This window comes from Aspergillus pseudotamarii, assembly GCF_009193445.1.
Source record: "Aspergillus pseudotamarii strain CBS 117625 unplaced genomic scaffold BDV38scaffold_43, whole genome shotgun sequence".
In the NCBI taxonomy this organism is placed as follows: domain Eukaryota; kingdom Fungi; phylum Ascomycota; class Eurotiomycetes; order Eurotiales; family Aspergillaceae; genus Aspergillus; species Aspergillus pseudotamarii.
The window spans coordinates 202,242-222,618 of NW_022475057.1; the positions used below are offsets into that span (position 1 = coordinate 202,242).

The 20,377-nt window shown below is 47.7% G+C and overlaps 5 protein-coding genes across 5 annotated transcripts; 3 read left to right on the plus strand and 2 right to left on the minus strand.

Moving 5' to 3' along the window:
* Nucleotides 1-2,155: 2,155 nt before the first annotated feature.
* Nucleotides 2,156-3,614, plus strand: BDV38DRAFT_294630 (glycosyl transferase family 90-domain-containing protein; the record flags this gene model as incomplete). The annotated part of the gene is made up of 2 exons (XM_032062537.1): nt 2,156-3,134; nt 3,196-3,614. The coding sequence occupies exons 1-2, from the start codon at nt 2,177-2,179 to the stop codon at nt 3,612-3,614; spliced, it is 1,377 nt and encodes a 458-aa protein (XP_031911541.1). The 5' UTR covers nt 2,156-2,176.
* Nucleotides 3,615-7,319: 3,705 nt separating this feature from the next.
* On the minus strand, nt 7,320-8,884 carry manF (putative endo-1,4-beta-mannosidase; the record flags this gene model as incomplete). Its single annotated transcript, XM_032057558.1, has 4 exons — nt 7,320-7,618; nt 7,678-7,806; nt 7,864-8,655; nt 8,719-8,884. 4 exons carry the CDS (start codon nt 8,882-8,884, stop codon nt 7,320-7,322), a joined length of 1,386 nt encoding a protein of 461 aa, XP_031911542.1.
* Nucleotides 8,885-10,077: 1,193 nt separating this feature from the next.
* On the plus strand, nt 10,078-10,928 carry BDV38DRAFT_139795 (uncharacterized protein). The gene is made up of 4 exons (XM_032051404.1): nt 10,078-10,339; nt 10,390-10,554; nt 10,610-10,737; nt 10,805-10,928. Exons 1-4 carry the CDS (start codon nt 10,137-10,139, stop codon nt 10,903-10,905), a joined length of 597 nt encoding a protein of 198 aa, XP_031911543.1. The 5' UTR covers nt 10,078-10,136; the 3' UTR covers nt 10,906-10,928.
* Nucleotides 10,929-12,614: 1,686 nt separating this feature from the next.
* On the plus strand, nt 12,615-14,423 carry BDV38DRAFT_252384 (thioesterase family protein). Its single transcript, XM_032055123.1, has 3 exons — nt 12,615-13,153; nt 13,219-13,757; nt 13,812-14,423. The coding sequence occupies exons 1-3, from the start codon at nt 12,991-12,993 to the stop codon at nt 14,094-14,096; spliced, it is 987 nt and encodes a 328-aa protein (XP_031911544.1). The 5' UTR covers nt 12,615-12,990; the 3' UTR covers nt 14,097-14,423.
* Nucleotides 14,424-14,614: 191 nt separating this feature from the next.
* Nucleotides 14,615-19,853, minus strand: BDV38DRAFT_252388 (WD40-repeat-containing domain protein). Its single transcript, XM_032055124.1, has 3 exons — nt 19,320-19,853; nt 17,255-19,258; nt 14,615-17,192 (listed from the first exon to the last, which is right to left on the minus strand). Exons 1-3 carry the CDS (start codon nt 19,839-19,841, stop codon nt 15,024-15,026), a joined length of 4,695 nt encoding a protein of 1,564 aa, XP_031911545.1. The 5' UTR covers nt 19,842-19,853; the 3' UTR covers nt 14,615-15,023.
* Nucleotides 19,854-20,377: the final 524 nt, after the last annotated feature.

Here is a 20,377-nt window from a genome sequence, read left to right on the forward strand (position 1 = left end):
TTCGGCTTACAATGTTGAGCTAGTACTAATGCAGTGGCGAGAGGGTGCTTAGGAATACTAGATAGATTAGGAAGAAGCTATACATTTTTTATAGAGTTGTTGGCTCTACAGAAATACTTCAACTGCGACCGAAAGATCGTGGCTTTTTGATATCTTGCGTTTATCAAGTGCATTGACATAGACCTTGGGCGGCTTCACAGAACATAGTAACACCGGATCCACAATTGTGTGCCCATCCTTGATCAGATATGGTATTGAATAGTTACTTGTAGAGTATGCTAGATAACTGGAACATATGTCACTACTCTGCTTGTTGTTAGGTAAAAACTCGCCCTTACTGAGCCTGCTCCGAACCCTGCCATCGTAATCGCTTATCAAGTAAACATTATCACCAGGGTCTGATACCAATCCAGTTAATGATATACAAAGATGACCACGACTTCCGTCCCAGGTCTCCGCATAGCCAGCGCGGTGTCGTGAGCCATCTCCTGGCAAGGCATCTTTGTGCTAGGATCAATACTTGATTGGGATAGCTTTGACATACAGGATGAACTGCGGCACGCGCTATCTGCGCCCTTTTCACGCTTACCTTCCAGGCTGTCATGGAGCATTTGCCCCTGAAAATACTGGCAGGATCCGTAACCAACTGAATACTCTGATCAGTAGTCTGATTGGTACGTGTCGGTCAATGGCCTGTTCAGCAACGCTTGATATCAGTGCTGCACGGCTGTCCATCGAGGCGATGTAACAGTTACTCCATCGAGATCCCAGCTCTCGAGCCCAAGGGTGACGATCCACGAGTAGGGTCCATGGGAAATTGGACATCTCTCGGGGATTTGAACTGCAGAACTGGTCAAGTGGGCAACATGGTCGGGATCTCCGTGACCAGAAGGATATAAAAGGGTTGATGCTCGCTGCCTCTGGACGACGTTTCTACTTCCAACACACTCAGGAACTTTACCTATTACATCCAGGATCTATACAATCTTTCTGTCTTTCTCTGACCAAGAGCCCTTTATCCAAACTACCACAATGCAGCTTACAAACCACGTCGTTTGTGCCGTCACTGTCCTGGCCACCATTGCGGCAGCAGTCCCCGGCCCAATCGTTGCTAGGGGCGAAAGGTTCCCCGTTTCCAATGGCACTAAATCCGTCATGGTTGAATCCGAACCCTCTGCGGAGACCGGCAACGTTTTGATGAACTTGGGCGAAGGGGATGTTGACTGCAAGGGCTCTGCCTTTTGCGAAAGACTCGGTTCTAGCTGTGACGATGCTTATCGCAAGGTTGTTCCCAGCAACACCTACAGCACCTACCTCGAGTATGTCTACGCTTTCATGGAAATGGATGATTTGACTTTTCACTAACTCGACAAAGCGCTTCCAATACTGGAACTTGCAGTGGAACCTGCGGTCTTTTTGTCAGCGGCAACCACTGTGAAGTTACGGGGCAGGATTTGATGGACGCCTACAATGACATTCGCAACCGAGGCCATTGCAGCCATTGTGGACGCAAGCAAATCGCCAACGGATGTATGATCAAGATTGACCGGGTGACGGGTTGCTAAATGGGGCTGCGCCATGTTGATTGGATGTGAGGTGCGCAACCATATAAACATGTATTTAGGGCCACAGGGCCGCAGGTTTGGCTTTCAGTTTCCAGAATTTAGTTGAGATGGTGTCCGGTTGTACCTTAACGACTGGAACGAAGTAGTCCGGGGTTAAAGCTTTCTCAAATTTACCGAATCGTACTGGAATTCTCACGGTGGACATCACGTAGCTGCGGCATCAGTTTTTGAGGCCAATCCCCCTAACTGGGATAAGAAGCCTCCAGGGTTACATCGCATTTAGGTGGTCTTATCTAGTGACCGTAGTGGTTCTTAACTCGGGCACTAACTGACGGCTAGTCCTAAATTTCTGATCCAGTTAGTTGAGGCGGTTAGGAGCGATGATCCTGTGGGTCATGAAGTTGGGTCTAACTGTGTGGACTGGGTGACCCGTTCAGGGATCCTTACCTGTGTGGGTAAAAGGCTTGTTGTCCCTTGTCCCTCCCCATGTAGGCTGAGACAATACCTAGGCCGCTGGCTCAGGCTTCTTCTGCCTTGGGGAGGCTCGGTGTTCTACTTACCTTCCCCTAGGTATCCCACTTACCATTCTCGCCATTTTCAGCATTCTCACCATGCACCGATCATGGTACAGCTGGTGTTCCCTTCGGCGGATAATATTCGCAGTCACCATTGGAGCTTGCGGTATTTTCATCTACTTGATATGGTTTGGGATGAACTCAGACCGTGATAATGTCCCTCCGCTCCTCACACAACTTATACCAGCAGGCCACTGCACCTGCCAATCATCAACTTCATTTCATTGCACCGACTGCCTCACCTGTCTCGCCTCGCCACCGCCATCGGAGCCAGAACACCTCGCAACTTGGAGTTTCCAGTACGGACGAGACGACCAGAACCTAGGCCTGAGCCAAAGTCAGTGCCAGGCAGCATTCCCTGGTCTCTTCCAAGATATCCAGCGAGGGGTCGAGTATTGGAAGTCGCGAGGGCGCATATCAAGAGACGATCTGCGCATGGTCCCATTAGAAGATGGCATGGCCCGCGCCATCATCTCCAACGGAGACTTGTACGTCGTGGCGACAAGAGCAAAAGGGGATGACCATCGCCGCAAAATCCTTGGTATTCTGGGATCTATCCATCGGGCGCTATCCGCGTCCTCGAATCGTACCTCGCATCCCGCAATCGAGTTTATCTTCTCGATTGAAGATCGCGTGGATGACGTTGACGCGGTCAGCCACCCGGTCTGGGTGTTATCGAGGAAAGTATCCGAGGAGTCAGTCATTCTGATGCCCGATTTCGGGTACTGGTCCTGGGCCAAGAGTGACATCGGCCCATACGGACAAGTCGTACAGAGCATCATGGCCGCTGAATCCAATCTGAAATTGGCGGATAAAGAACAGAAGCTGGTCTGGCGGGGTAAGTTGAGCTTTGCACCAAAGCTGCGTCGGGCGCTCTTGGATATTGCACGGGGCAAGCCTTGGAGTGATGTGAAGGAGTTGGATTGGAGCAAGAAGAGCAATTTCTTATCCATGGAGGATCATTGTCGGTACATGTTTATCGGGCATGTCGAAGGTACGTTTCTGTCACAACCACACTGTGCTATGCAAGGCTGACAGATATCGTCAATATCCAGGTCGCGCATACTCGGCATCCCTTAAATACCGACAAGCCTGTCGGTCCGTCATCGTAGCGCATAAGCTGCAGTATATTCAACATCACCACTATCTCCTCGTATCATCCGGTCCGGAGCAGAACTATGTGGAAGTCGAGAGAGACTTCTCCGATCTCCCGAAACGCATGGACGAACTCTTAAAGAAACCGGACGAGGCAGAGCGTATAGCTAATAACAGTGTCAAAACCTTCCGAGAAAGATACCTAACCCCAGCTGCTGAGGCATGCTACTGGAGAGCTCTGTGGGAGGGATGGGCTGAAGTCTCGGCGAATGTCACACACGACGTTGAACGGCCGCCGGTCGATAGAGGACTTCGGTATGAATCTTTCGTGTTGCTGGACAGTAACGATATGTTCAAGTTTTCATTTGGATCGGAGTGAGATATGCGTTTGTGTATACAATAATATAATAGTCGATCTGATCGCTATATAAACTACAAATATCATGATAGGATTGCATTTGTAGGATACCATCAGCTGATTGTCAACAATACATTCCTTTCTCCCTTGTTGAATTGCTCTTAGCGATGCAGCACCACGTGGCTTGGTCGTTAGACTCGTGTATAAAGCAACGGATATAGTAGGGATCTGTACGGGAGCCAACCCGTCACACTTCATAAGTGATGCAGCAATAAATGTCCTACGGCAGATTGTATTTTTAGGTCTTTGGATTAAGTCGTAAAAGCTTTCTACCATCATTGAGTAGCGTATAGAACGCACATCTCGAAGGATGTCTCCCAGTTCTCTATTTGAGTATTGGTGACACACAACCTTTGGAAGACAATGAGATAGGCTAGAGGTGTCACGCTTAATCGACTATACCTGGCCGTTTGAAATAGCGATAGCGGTCTGGGATCAGACCGATACAAATATCCAAGAGGCTAGTGAAAGGAGAGCCCCTTCCACGTCTAGTTCGCGGGCACATACATGCTCATGAAGCATCAATATGTCCATATGAATGGCTTCCTCGCCTCAAAGTATCAGGTTTTCGACCGGCTGTTTCCCTCCCTCGTGGATCCGCTGGTGGCCCACACCTGGAACTCATACTACTAGCACCACATTAAGCATCATCATATCGAAAGTATCGGGCCGGCAGGCCTCAACTCGACCATGTGGTATGACCGCGGCTCAATCACGGATTTTGCCTGCTACGTGGGCCGCTTATCTTTCCTCATCTGGCTGGACCTGCCCTGTAATTCCTGCGGACCTGAAAGCCGAAGTATGCCCTCAAGAAGGCTTTGTGGGAGGGAAGCAACTACATGTCCATCTACCTGATGTGGAGCTATGTCAACCATCGCGCGGCCTTTTGCGTGTTCATCCTACCATCACTGACTTTGAGACTAGGCCTGATAGCGGGCAACTGGGGACAACATGCGTTTATGGGTACTGACGATCCGACATCCAACTTTCGGTCGAGCATCGCCTTTTATTGTTGTTGCTGTATGTCTTGGCTGTGATATACTGCCAATCACTGGAGCCTGTTCGATGCATCTCAAAAGGCCGCAATTGGTGGGTAATTACCCATATCGCGAGCAATAGGCCACTACCATTTCACTGTTTGTAAGCTTAATTATCCGACAGGTTTACTTTGGCTCAGAGACTTGATGAGAACTCTATCGATCACCTCTCGGTCGTTGAACATCTACCTTGAATCGTAACCGCCGCAGGAACTGGTCGTAAACATCAATCTGTTCTTCCGGTTCTACAGTGCGTCTGCGTATTGTTACTCGAGGGACCTACAGTCAGGTTGAAGAACGTACCTTTTAATTGTGTCTTGCTTCCCCTCGGCATACTCGTAAGCAGCATCGAAAAAGACACATTGATGACATAGTTGGTGGCCGTCGCATTTGGCCTTTTTGTCTGCATCCTAGGCATGCTCTCTGAGCACGGCGGGCTGCGTTCCATGACTGGGAGCGCGCAAGCTGAGGAATAGCAACCCTTGGAATTGTAGGGCTAACAAGCGAGTCGAATTGCGGGTCTGTTCGAGTGGATGGTGCATTCTTAAATTGTTCCCCTTGAGCATACTTCTGTAGGATACTGAAGGGGAAATCAATTTCAAAGGCTCTTTCTCCATTGTTAGGGTAGGATGGAAGTCAAATTAGTGGAAGGGTTAACAGTTACACTACTATGTCAAGAGTTTGAGTAAATATTGATAACTTGTTTTGTGTTTACCCACAGCGTTCATGTGGATACTCTAACTCCAGCAAGAGGGTAAAGTAACGTGATGCTTTGGCAAATTGTCCCATGAGCACTGGACTTTGGTGATGAGGATGAGAACGGAAACTTGTCTAAGAAGAGGACTTATTCAAGATAGTCTGAAGGAGGAAACTCGGGCTCGTTATTGACGGGAATAACGCACCCGCCATGATTAATGCGTCCTGGCATCTTCATTCATCATGAGGTTGCCTGTAGATATATCCCCTTGTAGAAGCCCTGTTTTAGTATAAAGCGAATGATAACCCACTATGCAAAGGTCGAGGGCAGAGAGCATCGCAATAAGAGAGCTAGCTTTGTAAAGGGGCTTGCCGTGATCATGGATAATCACGCGATGGTGTATTCGATTATACACATTAGAGTTACCCCCGTCTATGCTCGAGGAACTTGAGCAAGTGTGTTTCCTAGCAGGTGGTGATATTTCGGTGCTAGTACGACTTGATGATCGGTTTTTGTCCAACCATACTGCCTATAGAACGGCGCTTCCTCGCGTTTCCTTTATCCTCGGTCATAGAGGTGCGAAGGCATGCTGGCTTCTGATACTTACCTCTTGCCAAACCACGGTTTTCGCGTATATTTCAATTACATCGTCGACCATTCCTCCCACATGGACAGTCTGATGGGAGTAATACCTCGCAACATTGGTAATCCACCCTTCCAGAGCTTTTGAAGGAGTACGCCTTCTCATCAATGAGCTGAAGTACGTTATTTACGAATCGACTGGCCTCGTGAAGGTCTTTCTCAAGTCACGCGAGGAGGCTGACTTACGACTACATCTTCAGACCTATCCTGGGATTCAGGTCACCTACATAGATAATGCGTCTGATATTGAGAAATCTGTCAGTTCTGAGACGGATAGACTGATCGCGGAAGACCGATTTCTTGCCTATTTCCATGGACTGGCAAAGGAGGGGCTACAGGCTTTGATCAAGGAAGATGTTGTTTCTCAGGCTAATGGGATGTGAGTTGGCTATCTCCACTATTGCGATGAAATACATACTTACCAGTGTATGTTTCGATGGTCTTCGCTGGACTCGTACGGAGAGCCTCTATCTCAGATCCCGGGCCCTTTGAGCGCACTCTATGGGGGGCTCTATCAAAGTACACTTGCGGTTAAGATAGTAATACAGTTCGCTATAGCCACAGGGTGCTTGGAACACCAGAGATAGGACACAAGAACGCGCGTAATTAAACGACCTACAAACTTAGCAACGAGGCTACATGCAGCCTTATGTTGTGCGCAGCCGGAGGAATAAAACCAAACCAAAACCCCGAAGGCTGTAGTGAGATAGGGCTTGAGTGTCTATAGTGTGTTGTTCATAGAATTGAGCATCTACCGAAGGGCATCCGCTCCTCAGTAAGCTACGTGTACTACGTATAGTATCTGCTAATCATGACCATGTTCCTCCCTACGCTGTTTGATACCAACTTATCTTTATCTGTCTCGTTATTATATCTCGCTATTGATATACAATAGGACCGAAGACTGAAGAAGTAAATACTGAATGAGGCAACAAGGCAGCGACGGAGGAGATCAAGCTGAGTGTAGTATATCGAAGTATATTGCATGTATCTCAGCCTACAATATTGAATCCAGCTTTCACAAGGATCACTTTCTATTTTCTAAAATGTGAATTGCTTCTTACAGGCTATATGTAGCTTTAATCTGACATTCAGACTAGGTAGCAAAGATGCTGCACCCGAGAAGAGCAAAATAAAATATCAAAGGCGTTCCTCAGTGAACACGGTAGAAGGGATTTAATGATAAGAAGAGAAACAGTGCAGAGGATTCGAAACCGACCTTATGGAAATGGATGATTACCGAACCGTAACATCGACATTGACCTAGTATAGGATCCTTGCCTCCCCAACTTAGCTTTTGTTGACATTGTCCATATGGTCCATAACGGCGCACTTCCAGTCATCGGTGCCGAAATAGATGGTGTACTGATCGTCCGGAGACTGGCCACTGGACAGCTTCTGACCATACTGCCAGAACAGATCGGCGGCGGTGCCTGAGCTCAGGGAGGTCTTTTGCCACTTAAGCTCGTCGGTGCAATGCTTGCCCTTCATGCCATACTCCTCGAACAAGCAGGGCTTACCGGCAGCCTTGCAGGCCTTGGCGTGGTTCTCAACCCATCCATTACCCCACGCGTTGTCCTTGATACCCCCTATAAAAGTATGTTAGATTTCATTTATTTGCTAATGTATGCCATGGACAGTCACTCACAGTCAGTGGTGTACAGGTGGAGCGTTCCAAAGTCAATGTCTGGGATGGCCAGGTTCTTCTCGAAGTCGCTTCCTTCCGTGGTGGAGTACGGGTACGATTTGTCGGAGCCGATGGTCAAGCCCATGCCCTCTAAATAAACAATTAGTCTCATTGAGTCACATTCTATTAGATGTGTGATATACGTACCATCACCCATGGCGACCATGTGGTTGGGATCCAGCGACTTGATGTAGGCACTGGTCTTGGTGGCCCAGCCGTGGATAACATCAGGGCTGCATCCATTGCAGCGGGGCTCATTGCCCAGCTCCCAAGCGAAGATCGCTGGGGAGTTCCTGTACCGAGAGACAACAGCCTTGATATAGGCTTGGTACACGCTCTGGATCTTCTCGTTGGTGAACCACTCCGTCTTGCTGCCACCGTAGGCAGTGACATAGGCGTTGAATCCACCATAGTCATCCCAGCTGTTCACAAAAGGAATGATGAGCTTGACGCCGTGCTTCTCAGCGGCAGCAACCACATAGTCAAGGCGCTGGAGGCCGTCTTTACCAGTGTTAATGGTGGAGGTGCCCTTGGCCTTGTCGTGAAGTTGGAAGTAGACCGTTCCGGGGCTGGGAGCAGTGTTAACATCGTTGAAGCCCCAGACACGAAGGATCTTCAATCCGGTTTGCTCCAGATGATCGAACACAGCATCAATGTCCGCATTGTTCATCTGGAATGGGAGCCAATAGGCGTTTGTGCCGGCGAAGTACTTGGTCTCGCCGTCAATCGAGAACTGCAGTCCATCCGCCTTGGCGAAGGACCCGCTGCCCGTCGGGCGAGGGGTTGGCGAGACCGACGACGAAGACGGAAGGGGAGTAGACGTCGACACTGTTGAAATTGACTTGTTGATGCCCGTGCTGACGGACGCAGTAATGGACACCGAAGGAGTGACAGTTGGTGTGGGAGTGCTGGACACCGCGGGAGTCGTGGACTCGGCGCCTGAGGTATCGGTTAGATCTCGTTTAGTCTTGGCATAGACACGGGGAAGTCAGTTTCACTCACCAGGTACACATTGGCTAAACCACTCGCTCAGCTCCTGGCATGTCCATCCCGAAGGACACGCAGATGAGCCGGAGAAGGACTTGCCTCCACACTGTGCCCAAGGACCAGCCTGGGCCGACGCAGCTCCCACCACAGACAGGAGTGCGATAGACGAAAAGGAACGCATTGCGAGAAAAGAGCGAAAAGAAGAAAAAGAATGAATGAAAAGAGTTAAAGAAAGTGGTTGTTTTGTCGAGCAGAAAGGCAGGGTCTCAAGGTCTTCGCCAGCAACTTTATAGTTTGCGCGGCCAACGCTGTCGTTGCTGCGTCTCTCAAGCCGAGACTATCCACCACTCCTTGAAACCATACAAATTACAGCAACACTGTCATCCTATCTAAAGTCCATCGGAGTTAGAGTCAATGGACGCATTCAATGTTCTGATTTTGTTCAGTGGAATCCACATGGCGGAGCAGATTCCATGGGACCGGGTCCCGAAGCGGACCCTTCTTCCTTGTCCGTTTAGGCAAGGATTGTCTTAGTTTGATACTTAGAGAGGATCTTTTAATTTATTTCTGGTCCCTGCGTTGCACGTGCTAAACTAGTTAGTCACTAGTTTTTTAAGCCGAAAGTATGCTTGGAGTGCGATATCGAACAGGTAGACACCACGAAGAGATGGATGTTCACCCCCATACCAGTCTAATGCACCTTGGACAAAAGGCTAATTCCAGAGCCACATCAAGTGTAGTAGGACTATATCTCCAACCCTACACTTATACGGATCATCCCTAGAAGAAGAAAAAGTAAAATACCAAATACAAAGAGAAAAACAGCACGGTATAGAGAACAACCTCATGCCATAGCCCGGCAAACGTCGGCTCAACGTCCCGAGGAAGCCGAGGCGATGATTGGTACAACGCCATTAAGATAATATGAAATGGTCCCAGCGTTCATTATCCTGAAACATTTGCCTTGTTCTTTCCCCGCTCCGCAGACCGTTTCCTTTCGAGAAAGGAACTCCACAAGGCCTTTACAACTATTAGGGCCAGGAAAAAGGTACAACCCGCGCAAAAACCGCCTGTCTCACAATGGCAGCCACCATCTCACTTGCAACAACCTCGAAATTGAAGGCAGTCCTACACAATACGCCACTGACTCAACCGAACCACACTTTAGGTACTCAAAGCATAGCCTGGTCGTTCTAGAACAAAGGCATCATGAGGCTACACCAGGGAATGCCCCATTGACAGGTCCTGAGAAGTAAAGGGGCTGGCCAGATCCGGCAACACACTATTAGGAGTCATGATCTAGTCCAACTTGACGTGAATATAAAGTCGTACGGCGTACCTTCATTCTCAAAAGCTTTTTTTTTTTTTACACCAAATAAGTCCCGGAGACATAGTCATTCTTTTATACACTTTCTTTTCCATAACTATCCAAGATGAAGTTCTTCATTCCTTGTCTTGCCGCCATCTTCGCCACTGGAGTGCTGGCCGCTCCAACTCCCGATGCCTCCCTCAACGTTTCCCTCGACAAGCGGGCTGATCGCGGACAATACACCGTCTCTGGCCTTGGATCCCGCAAGAAGGCTATCATCGAAGCAGGCGGCAACTCCCTCGATCTCGCCATTGCCATGCTCGAAATGTAAGAAAGCACAATTCGCAAGAAGGCCATTCTAACACGAAATGTACCAGCGAGGATATGAACGCCGCCCATTATGCCTACGGCGACGGCAAGACCTACGACGCCGCCAACTTCGGTCTGTTCAAGCAGAACTGGGGCCTGCTCCGTGAGTGCGCCCACCGCTACGGGTTCAAGGGGAAGACGGAAGCCCAATGGAACGATGGATCGGTCATGAAGTAAGATATTCTTTCTTGAGATGCCTTTCTCGGGGTATTAGCTGATAGTAAAAAGCTCGAATGTCTACGCCGACGTTGCCTCTCGCTGGGATTGCCAGAATTACTACGGTTACGATAAGTGGTTCGCTGGACACCGCAACGGTGCTTCTGGTCTTGCTAATCCCTACACTGCGGATATCAATAGTATGTTACAGTTGTGCTATTAATATCTTGTCCCTTTGGAGCAGAAGCTGACGAAGTTAATTTATAGCCTACAAGTCCGCTGTTCAGTGGATCCAGAAGCAGATTGACAGCAACGAGAAGTACAAGTACGATGACACCCGCTTTTGGGTCAGCGTCGTTGCCATCTAAGCACAGGTCTTGGTGGGATTCACAGGTTTCTGGGCCGTGTTACTTGCAATAGTAACCCCTCTTTGTAGAATACTTCTTTTCTTATTGACCAGCCTTTGTACCATTCGTCCTTGGTGTTATAGTGTGTACAAGCTTGGGGAATTTTATCTTGATAGACATATTTTTTAACATCTTACTATGAATTAATAATCCAAGTAAGAACTCTCACAATCCTTCCACTAGTAGTCCACCACAAAAAGACTAATGAATACCTAATGAACAAAAGCTGTGGGAATACACGAAGCCACAAATCGGAAGCCAGAGATGGCAACACAGCTCAGCACTAATTCGGCACTAGCCCTAAGTCTATATTAGTAACAAACGCTGATTCTGACTATGCTCCACAAACAGGATCATAGATGACATGAAATGTACGTAGTATATATTCTCGTTAATCCCTGTCTAACTACACCGTCTAGCGGTGTTCTGAGAAACTAAGCTGAATCCACACCTGCATACTATACTAGGCTGTGATACAAGCTTTCAGTAACCCCACCACCTCACACATAAGAACTATATATAGCTAAACTCTAGTCATTTTGTCTATATACCCTGATAATATTTACCTTCTTAGCAGACATACTCCCATCTACCCTCCCAATCCAACCGTCTTCCATATCCCACAATGCCCACAACCCCAACAATCCTCACAATCCCCAGCCTCTAGGAAGGCCCCACAGTCTTCGACCCCATCTCAAGCCTGCTAACAGCCTCCAACCTCAAAACTGAAATCGCCACACTCCCAAGCACAGACACTATCTCCCCGGGTAATCCAAGTCTCAAAGACGATGTCTTCGCAGTACGCACACATATTGAGAAATTAGTTCAACGAGGTGAAGACGTACTATTAGTCCTTCACTCTGCGAGCGGATTCATTAGCAGCGAAACAATGGAAGGACTTACCAAGAAGGTCCGTGAAGGGCGCGGACTCAGTGGGGGTGTCGTGGGGGAAAAGGACATGTGCATGGGGATTTGCCGTTTGCTGTGGAGGTTTGTTCTCTTTTTCTTTCTTTCTGCTCTTCTTTCTTATTTCGGTAGTAGTGGGGAGGGGAGACTAGGGAGGAGGTTTTGGTATGATAAACTGGGATGGTTGATTGCGGACTTTGATAATTCTATCCAAGTTGGAGCATTACATTGTGTACAGGCGGAGCAGATACGGTTTGATGATCTTGATGAGGAGGGAAAAGGGAAATGGTTGGAGGTGCTTAAACGTCAACCTGCCCAAGGTTGGAATGGGATGACGACATATTCTAGCTAGGGGGAAGTGGAGAGTGTGTATCTTGTCCGTGAGCAGGATCAGGTCATTCCAGCTTCTCTACAGGAGGAGCTTGCTAGGTTAGCTGGGAGTAAGGTTGAGAGGTGCAGTGCGGGTCATATGCCGCATTTGAGTCAACCGAGTAGGGTTGTGGAAGTTATTCAAGATGCGGTTGCTGCTTTTGCCTGATAGATGTCTGTGAGTGGATGGTTGATGAGGTCTAAATGGTCTTTTGAGGACGGATTAGTATAGCCTTTTCGCTGTGAAGGTGGATCGCAGATATGGTTGTAGGCATAATAAATCTTTGATAGTAGCAGATATATGGAGGTATTTTAGCGACTCGCAAATTGATTGACTGACTTAGGACATTCTATAACCTACATAACTCATCCGTTGCGTTATATAAAAAAGCTCAATGTGATTTCACCAACTGACCTATCGGACCGAGGCACATTCTCCTAGGTTGAATGTTATTTAAAGCGCACGGCCAGAGCGACGGTCAAAGCGCTTTTCTTTAATCAAGCTGCCAACATTTAAATGTCAAACGAGTCACCCACCTTTTTCCAAGTTCCTAGATTTTCACAACTCCACCTTCCAGAGTACCATACTTTCCTATTACATATCCCTACATACCTCCCTATTTGATTCCTGGTGCACTATTCCGACCCTTGCATAAAGACCTTCCATTCTCAACATTGGTTAAATGTGAATGTTTATGATAACCAGAAGAGTTGTGAAGCACGGTGTCGCCAAGCCGCTCTATACACGGTATCTCAAGAATCGATGCTCTGATGCCGCCAAAGGACATACCCATCAGCGCCTCATCGGTGGGATCTGATAACCAGCCACAGACTTGCAGATTAACCCCATTAGAGGATGCTGTTAAACTTACTTCTTCAGACAATGAAGATAACTGCTTCTTGGGATATCTACCTGAAGATTGGTGTACCAACGGTACGCAGATACGCAAACCCTAAACCACATGGTCTTCAGTATATTGACTCACGCTACACGCGAAGGGGATCTTGGCCTTCAAGCCTATGGAGGGTTTTGCACTGCTCTGATAGTCAGTGCTAGTGGCAAATATTTTGGCTCAAGACATCCGCAGTCAGGCCAACCTCACTGCGTCTCTCTCCATATTCAGTTTTTAAGGCCTCTCCCCTGTGGACCGTTCAAAGTCAGTTTTGAGGATATACGAAAGGGTTCCCGATTCTCAATTATTGAAGCAAAAATATGTCCAAGGGATACTGCATTTTCGAGTCCGTATATATTATCTATCATTACTCTCGGCAATTTGCATCGACGAACTGGACCAAGCATCAGCTTGCAATCAAAGCCGATACCAAACAGGCTGAAGGATTGTGTTCCGTGGAAGCATGATTACTTTGATCCCAATATAAACCCTCCCGGCGCTCGCTTCAAATTTCTTGTTCCAAAAGGAGGTCCCACTCTCTTGTGGAGTCCTACCCGGGGACAGAATGCTCGGGATCAGTGGGCAAAGGTAGCTGGAGAGAATGAGACCTTTAACCTGGAGTATTTGGGCTTACTCGCAGATTCGGTACTAGAATTCACCCCAAATTGAATGTTGACAATGGACTTATACTGAGCACAGGTCCCTGCCCTTCCTATGAACTATGATCCTCAAGGTCTGAAGGCCACCGAAACGTGGGCCTTTCCTACGGTCAGTCTGTCCTTGGACATTCGCGAAGACCCAACTGGAAAGGAGTGGGTACTTGTTCGTTCAAGGATGCGGAGCCTACATAATGGCCGCTTTGATATGGAGATGCAAATGCTAGATGAGAGCAATAACCTGGTGGCAACGTGTCGGCATAGCTGCATCATGTTGGCGAGAAGGAGCGGTCAAGGACGTCCAGTCAGCCCCAAAGCTACTTTATAAACCCGCCTATCGCGCCGAGCAAAGTAATCCAGGGCGGTATACCCTTAAAGCCGTCATCTTCCCTGCAATTTCACTCGGAACTGATCTCCGGTCTAGAGTTTCGTAATTGTAGAGTGAGCTGTATTAACGTTGATAAGCCTACAAGAGGAAAGGCCGAGAGAGCGACCCGCCATAGTGATAGTTAAGGGGTTGAAAAAATGATCAAAGCCTTGCATGCACCTTAGCAATAAATCTGGCCGCTGGAGAGAGGTAGGCACGAGGCAAGATGACAGCTTATAACACATGCTCTAAGACACCTAAGACCACCGTAGAGCCTATGCCTTCTGCATATAGAACGACGGCCACCAAGTAAGAATTTTTGGTTCATATATCGGTTGACTTTCAGGTCCATGTATCTCCGAGGTCCCCCTTTTACCAGGGACACTGATTTCTGGCTTCAGTATAAACAAACGACCCTAGCGGACCAGCAACATTCTTCGAATTTTTTAGATTTCAGAATTTCCATTGCCGAACCGAAAGAACACTGCCCATTTTAAAGGCAAAGTTTTTTTCTGGTATACCACAAATCAAGTACAATATTTGGCATTGCGTCAGTGTATTTTCACTTACATTGGCATCATATCTGTATTGTATGTTACCTCATTATCACTTGAAACTATATACAGGAGAGATGCGGAGCTGTGAAACAAATTATAAGTGTGTATAACTGCGCTTAAGGGCACCACGGTTTGACATCTTGTTCGTGGTGTGTTGTGTATTGGAAGTGTCTAGAATTACTGTACAGGCTCGTATACTGTACAGCGTATGTCCAAAAGTCACCCATCGTATATATACTCAAAGTCTAGTCTTGTGTATTTTCTGCCGATTAGACGAAGCGTCCACAGGAGTCGAGGGGAAATAATGGCACATCTGAGTCATCTTAATAGATCAAGAATGGCCATTTGCTTCTCCACTCAAATCGACACTGATGAATGAAACCAGGCCGGTTCCACCTCCAATAGCGAACGTACCGTTGTAATACGCCGATACTTTGGGTCGGTACTCCACTGGCAGCCAGAGAACTCTTTTGTCCCCGATGTGCAGCCATTGCTCTCCCAATATCACATTTCGTCCTTGGTTAGGTGAGGAGTCGGTCGCCTCATCGGAAGGGATACGAAGCTTTCCAAAGTCTGCTTCCAAGTATGTGTTGTCGCTTGAAAAGCGTAAATTGGCTATCCCGGCCCGATAATGGCACGCATGATAGTTGGAAGTAAAAATGGAATTTCCCGTTTCTCTATCCCACAGACGAAAGGTCTGAGAAAGGGTTCCAGAGGCCACAAGTCTCCCATCTGTGGAGAACGCGACCTGGCTGATAGCTCCAGAGTCCTGCAGAGTTTGACATAAGTCACCTTTTGCCAAATCCCAAAAACAGAGCTTTGCATCATTGGACCCCGAGGCTATGAGTCTTTCATCCGGTGAAAATGCGACTGCCGTGACTCTAGTTTTATGCCCTTTTAGTTCTTGTTGTAGCACGCCTGTACTGGCATCCCACACTCGTACTGCATCGTGGGAGCCTGTGGCTAATTTCGCTCCAGTTTGTGAGAATGCCACACACACCCAACTTCCACGCGACTCCAGGCTGTACATTCGTCCCCCGGTTTGAATATCCCATAAAGTGATTGCCCCATGTTCTTCTATTGAAGCCAACTGCCGACAGTTGGGAGAAAACATCACGCGGTCAACTGAATCCAGGTGGTCCTCAAGCGTGCGATGCAGCTGACCTGTTTCCACGTTCCATAGCTGAATACATGTACTGTTCGACTGCGGGCGAAACGCCACTAATTTGCTGTCAGGTGAGAAGGAAAAGGTCCCGGATTTCCCTGAATAGTCGTTGAGAGTGTGAAGCAGAAGACCTGTAGTAGCATCCCACAGTAGAACTTTATGATCAGAGGAGACTGAACCAAGGAACTTGCTATCAGGAGATAGCTGTATCGCAGTAACTTCATGCGAATGGGCCTGTATAGTAGAATTTGTTGCAGCGATCCTTGTGTCACACAGCTGTACACGTCCATCATCGGAGCATGATACGAGTAGGTCACTGTTCGGAGAAACTGCTAGTTTCCAGGAGTCGCGGCTACTCACATCAAACCTGTGAAATAATGTGCTCAGAATCCTGTCCGATAACCGGGCGCGATTAAACCCCGTGGCTTCAAGTATACGTTCTGGTGAGAAAATAGACGATTCTATCCGATCAAAGCCGACCTTCTGCTGCAGTTCACCTGTGCCTGCATCCCATATCCAAATTTCTCTATCGCCGGGGACGGATGCCATAAGCTCATTGTTTGGGGAGAACCCGACTGATCTAACAGACCCGCTATGCTCGAACGTCTGCAGTAAAGCTCCCGTGTCCAATTCCCAAATCCTTACGGATTCGTCATTTGATCCAGATGCTATTAGTTTGCCGTCCGGGGATATAGCCAATGTGTTCACTCTGTGGGAATGGCCTTCCAGTGCTCGGATTACTATATCACTGGTGAGATCACAAATATAGATTGTATCATCAGAGGAAGCCGAGGCCAATAGCTTATTATCCGGTGAGAAAGCCAGCGAGAGCACTGGAGAGGTAAGTTGCGTAAAGGACTTGTACAGAGCCCCCGTATCTATATCCCACAACTGGACTGTGTGATCTTGGATTGTATCATCCCAAGAGCTACATGCAACATGAGTACCGTTTGGTGAGAATGTCATACCACTAGTATAGAAGACCTGGTCCAGAGTATGGAGCAACAGCCCCGTAACTGAATCCCACAACTTGACCGGTTTACCCAGAGTGGCAGAGGCGATCAGTCTACTGTCTGGGGAGAATACCACAGTGTCCACATCCTTTATGTCGAGGGTCAGAAGTTGTGCATTCCAATCCTCTTCCACTTTAGGTAGCTTTGGAAAGCGCCTAGGTAGCTCGCTTTCGAAGATATTCCGCACAACTGAGTTTGTTGGGGCAAATGCCAGGGCGGCAGCGTAGAGCTGAAGAGGTGCATTGTTAATAACCCAAGAATTCTTCAAAATAAACCGGTTTGCATCATAAAAGAATTTCGACACTATATGCCCGGAGGGAGGCTTGTACTGGTTAGTATATCTAGGTGAAAGTGGTTTGCATTACAGGTGAAATGAGAACCTACTTGCACTGCTGACTGTAATGTTTTGATACCACTCACAATCTCTTGTGCCAGGCCTAAAACACTCATGGCTTCCAGCCAGTGAAGAAAATGTTTTTGAACAAATTTGTGGATCTCGTCGTGATCCGTAATTTGATATTTTCCCCGCTGTAGGTGATAGATCCAGTGATGGCACGAGTACTGGAGCTCAGCTGGAAGATAGTCTCGGATAGTCTCATCGCTTATATCACTTCGTGACGCCGCGTCGCTCGATAGTTGACAAATATTTTTTGACAGCCCACCTTTCTGTCGGGCCATCACCTCGATGCATCTGAATAGAGTTTCCTTATGTATATGCTCCTCATCAATCCAGAACTCGGTCTTCGTACGGACTTTTGGATGAAGGAGGAAATCCCGAAATGACTGGTGGAAAAGCTGTATAGGCGTCCCCTCATCGTCAGGGATACTTAAGACTGAATGAAGGAAATCCAATCTACGGCTCACGTCGCTACTCGGGACATTCAGGAGTTTTGCCAATGACGTGAGGGCGAGCGGGTTCGCAAGAATGATGATTGTCCCTACAATCACTCGATATTCTTGAACCAGCTGCGCTTTCTCGTCGTCATCTTCGTCGTCATCCCCACTATGGAGGATTTGCTCAAATACGGGAAGGTATGTGTGTTCCAGCTTCGAGATATGACTTGTGGACGCATTCTCGGTACTTCCTGAACCGAGAACCAGAGCTAGGCGCTTTTCTGGGTTCCACCTCCTATCTGCAATAAAGCGGCACATGGTAGCAGCAGAAATGAATAATGGACTAGCCATGTTGACCAAATCCTGGATTGTCTTTTCCCCTGGCCATCCTTTAGGAAGCGATAGTTTTCGCCTCATCTCTTCAAATCTATCATTCATGAACAGAAGTATGTCATGCTTGATGGAAGATTCCACAATCTCATGGAGACCAATTGTCCGATGGTTATCTCCCGAAACGTTATCGAATCCCTCGCGGATTGGAATCTCGGGGCGGCTAGTGAGAAAAACGCGGATGCGAATCGAACTTTGAGTTGAAACCATAGGAAGAAGACGAAGTAGAAGCCCAATATCATTTTCTGGGTCGCATTCATCTAGCGCGTCAACCACGACAACTAGAAAGGAGGTTCCCGCCGGATCATGTTTGACTGCTAATAATGGCTCAAGTAACAGCTTGTTAAACTGCTCTCCTAAGGACTTTGTCGATATAGAAGGATCTCTCTGGATTGCTCTTCGGATACTGGGTATAAGACGAGGTTCCTGAACAATGATTTGCCGAACTATCGTTGCAAAAAACTTCTCTGCGCTGCCACAATCCGACTTCCCTCTCTTGAAGAAGAAACTGGCCCCCAAAAGTCCCTGTTCTTGCAGTAATTTGCAAACAGTACGTGAAACAGTTGACTTTCCTGTTCCTGCCATCCCATTTAGCCAAAAGATGCATTCTCCTTGAGTTGAGAGTGACCAGTCCGTCACCTGCTTAAGAAGGTCTGTTCTGGTTCCTGGGAGACACTCTACTTCATGCTGGTTCGTGTATGAGTCAAATGCAGCTCCTTCAGCAATGGTTAATTTGCAGAGTTCCATCTCCCGGCTAATGTCTTGAATACCGCTCAACACGTTGTCAATCTGAGCAAGTGTTTGCTCCGCTCTTTGTTTCCAGAGCAATTGTTGATCAAACTGAACCCATCGTTCCAAGTGCTTCTCCTCCTCTCCAATAGCGGTTTTAAGCGCGGTCAAAGGCTGGTCAGTTAAAGCTATAGCGCTAAGGCGAAACCGCCGTCCAGCACCCGAGCACTGGATTGAAACAACGCTAGATGAGTATCGCAATACAGCAAAATAAACACGAACTATGGCGTTGCGCAACATGTCTTTTGTCTCTTGATTAGTGCTGTTACTCTTTAGGCACTGTCTCTCAATGAAAGCACACCGACTCAGCACATCCGTGAGAAGCTCTGATGCTTGGAAAATTGAAGCTTGTAGATCCTGATGATTTTGTATCATCTGCTTCTTGATTAGCCTATCTTGCCTCTGATATTGCTTTCTTGATGATCACTCCACATACGGTTAATCCCACTGATATAATGCCCCAGACTTTTCCTGCATACCCAGTGGGGTCACAGCCAACAGCAGCACCGATAATATCTTGGAAGGATAATGTCGCGCTGACTATCTTGAGAGCAGAATCTCGAACGTTGATATCTTCTCCCTTTGGCCGTTTAATCTTGAGCCCTTTCCTTTGATATTCGTCGTACCGCTTTTTGGTCGTCTCTATAACAGTATGTACCAAGTCCGCCATCTGAGGGTCGGGACTGTTCTCGTCACGCGTATCGAGAAGCACCAGCTTGCGTTGATCATCGGGATTTAATTTGGCAAAGGCAGTTTGCCACAGATCTTGCGAGCTTGGCTGGGGTTCATTTTGGCGGTCTTCAATCGCAGAGTTGGCTCCAGCGCTAACAGATGACAAATTGGTCTCAGGGGATGCCACAGTCGCATTGGATTTATCAGTATCTGGTTGTGGGTCAGTATGTTTTCCTGATTTCTTGTGCCGGTCTCTTCTGAAAAGTTGTCTGATCTTGAATCCCATGTTGCCCAGTGCCCTTGCTCGAGAAACTTGTAAAAAGAGAAACTTACGGAATCGGAAGATGAGCGAGGCGCCAACACGGCGGCCATTTTAAATGCGACCAGGTCGTGCTGTAAGCGCTCGCAAGGCTGGCGACTAATTATGCATCTGTAACGATAGGCTTAACCGAAAACAGAATCTTTAGTGCGTCGCTTCGTGCGCAGCCTTGCAGTAAATTTACATTTCTTTTTTTTTTCGGGTGTATCAGGTGCACTTTCCTATATAACTGTTAGTATCAATAATATTATATTAGTCGGTAAAGTACAGAATATCCTGTATAAATCGAACAACAGGCCGGGCAATCGGGAGGGCGAACAAAGTCAATTGGCTCTAGGTATATGTCGGGAATCTATCCAGTGGGCGGGGGCCATGTCACTGAATTAATGAGAACAGCCCACCCGGCGGCTAGCCTCCATAAATAGCACCTGCCTAATATTGATTAGCCCATCCAGCTGATTTTGGATGTTACTAACGCCCATAGGCAGCGCCCATACTAGGTA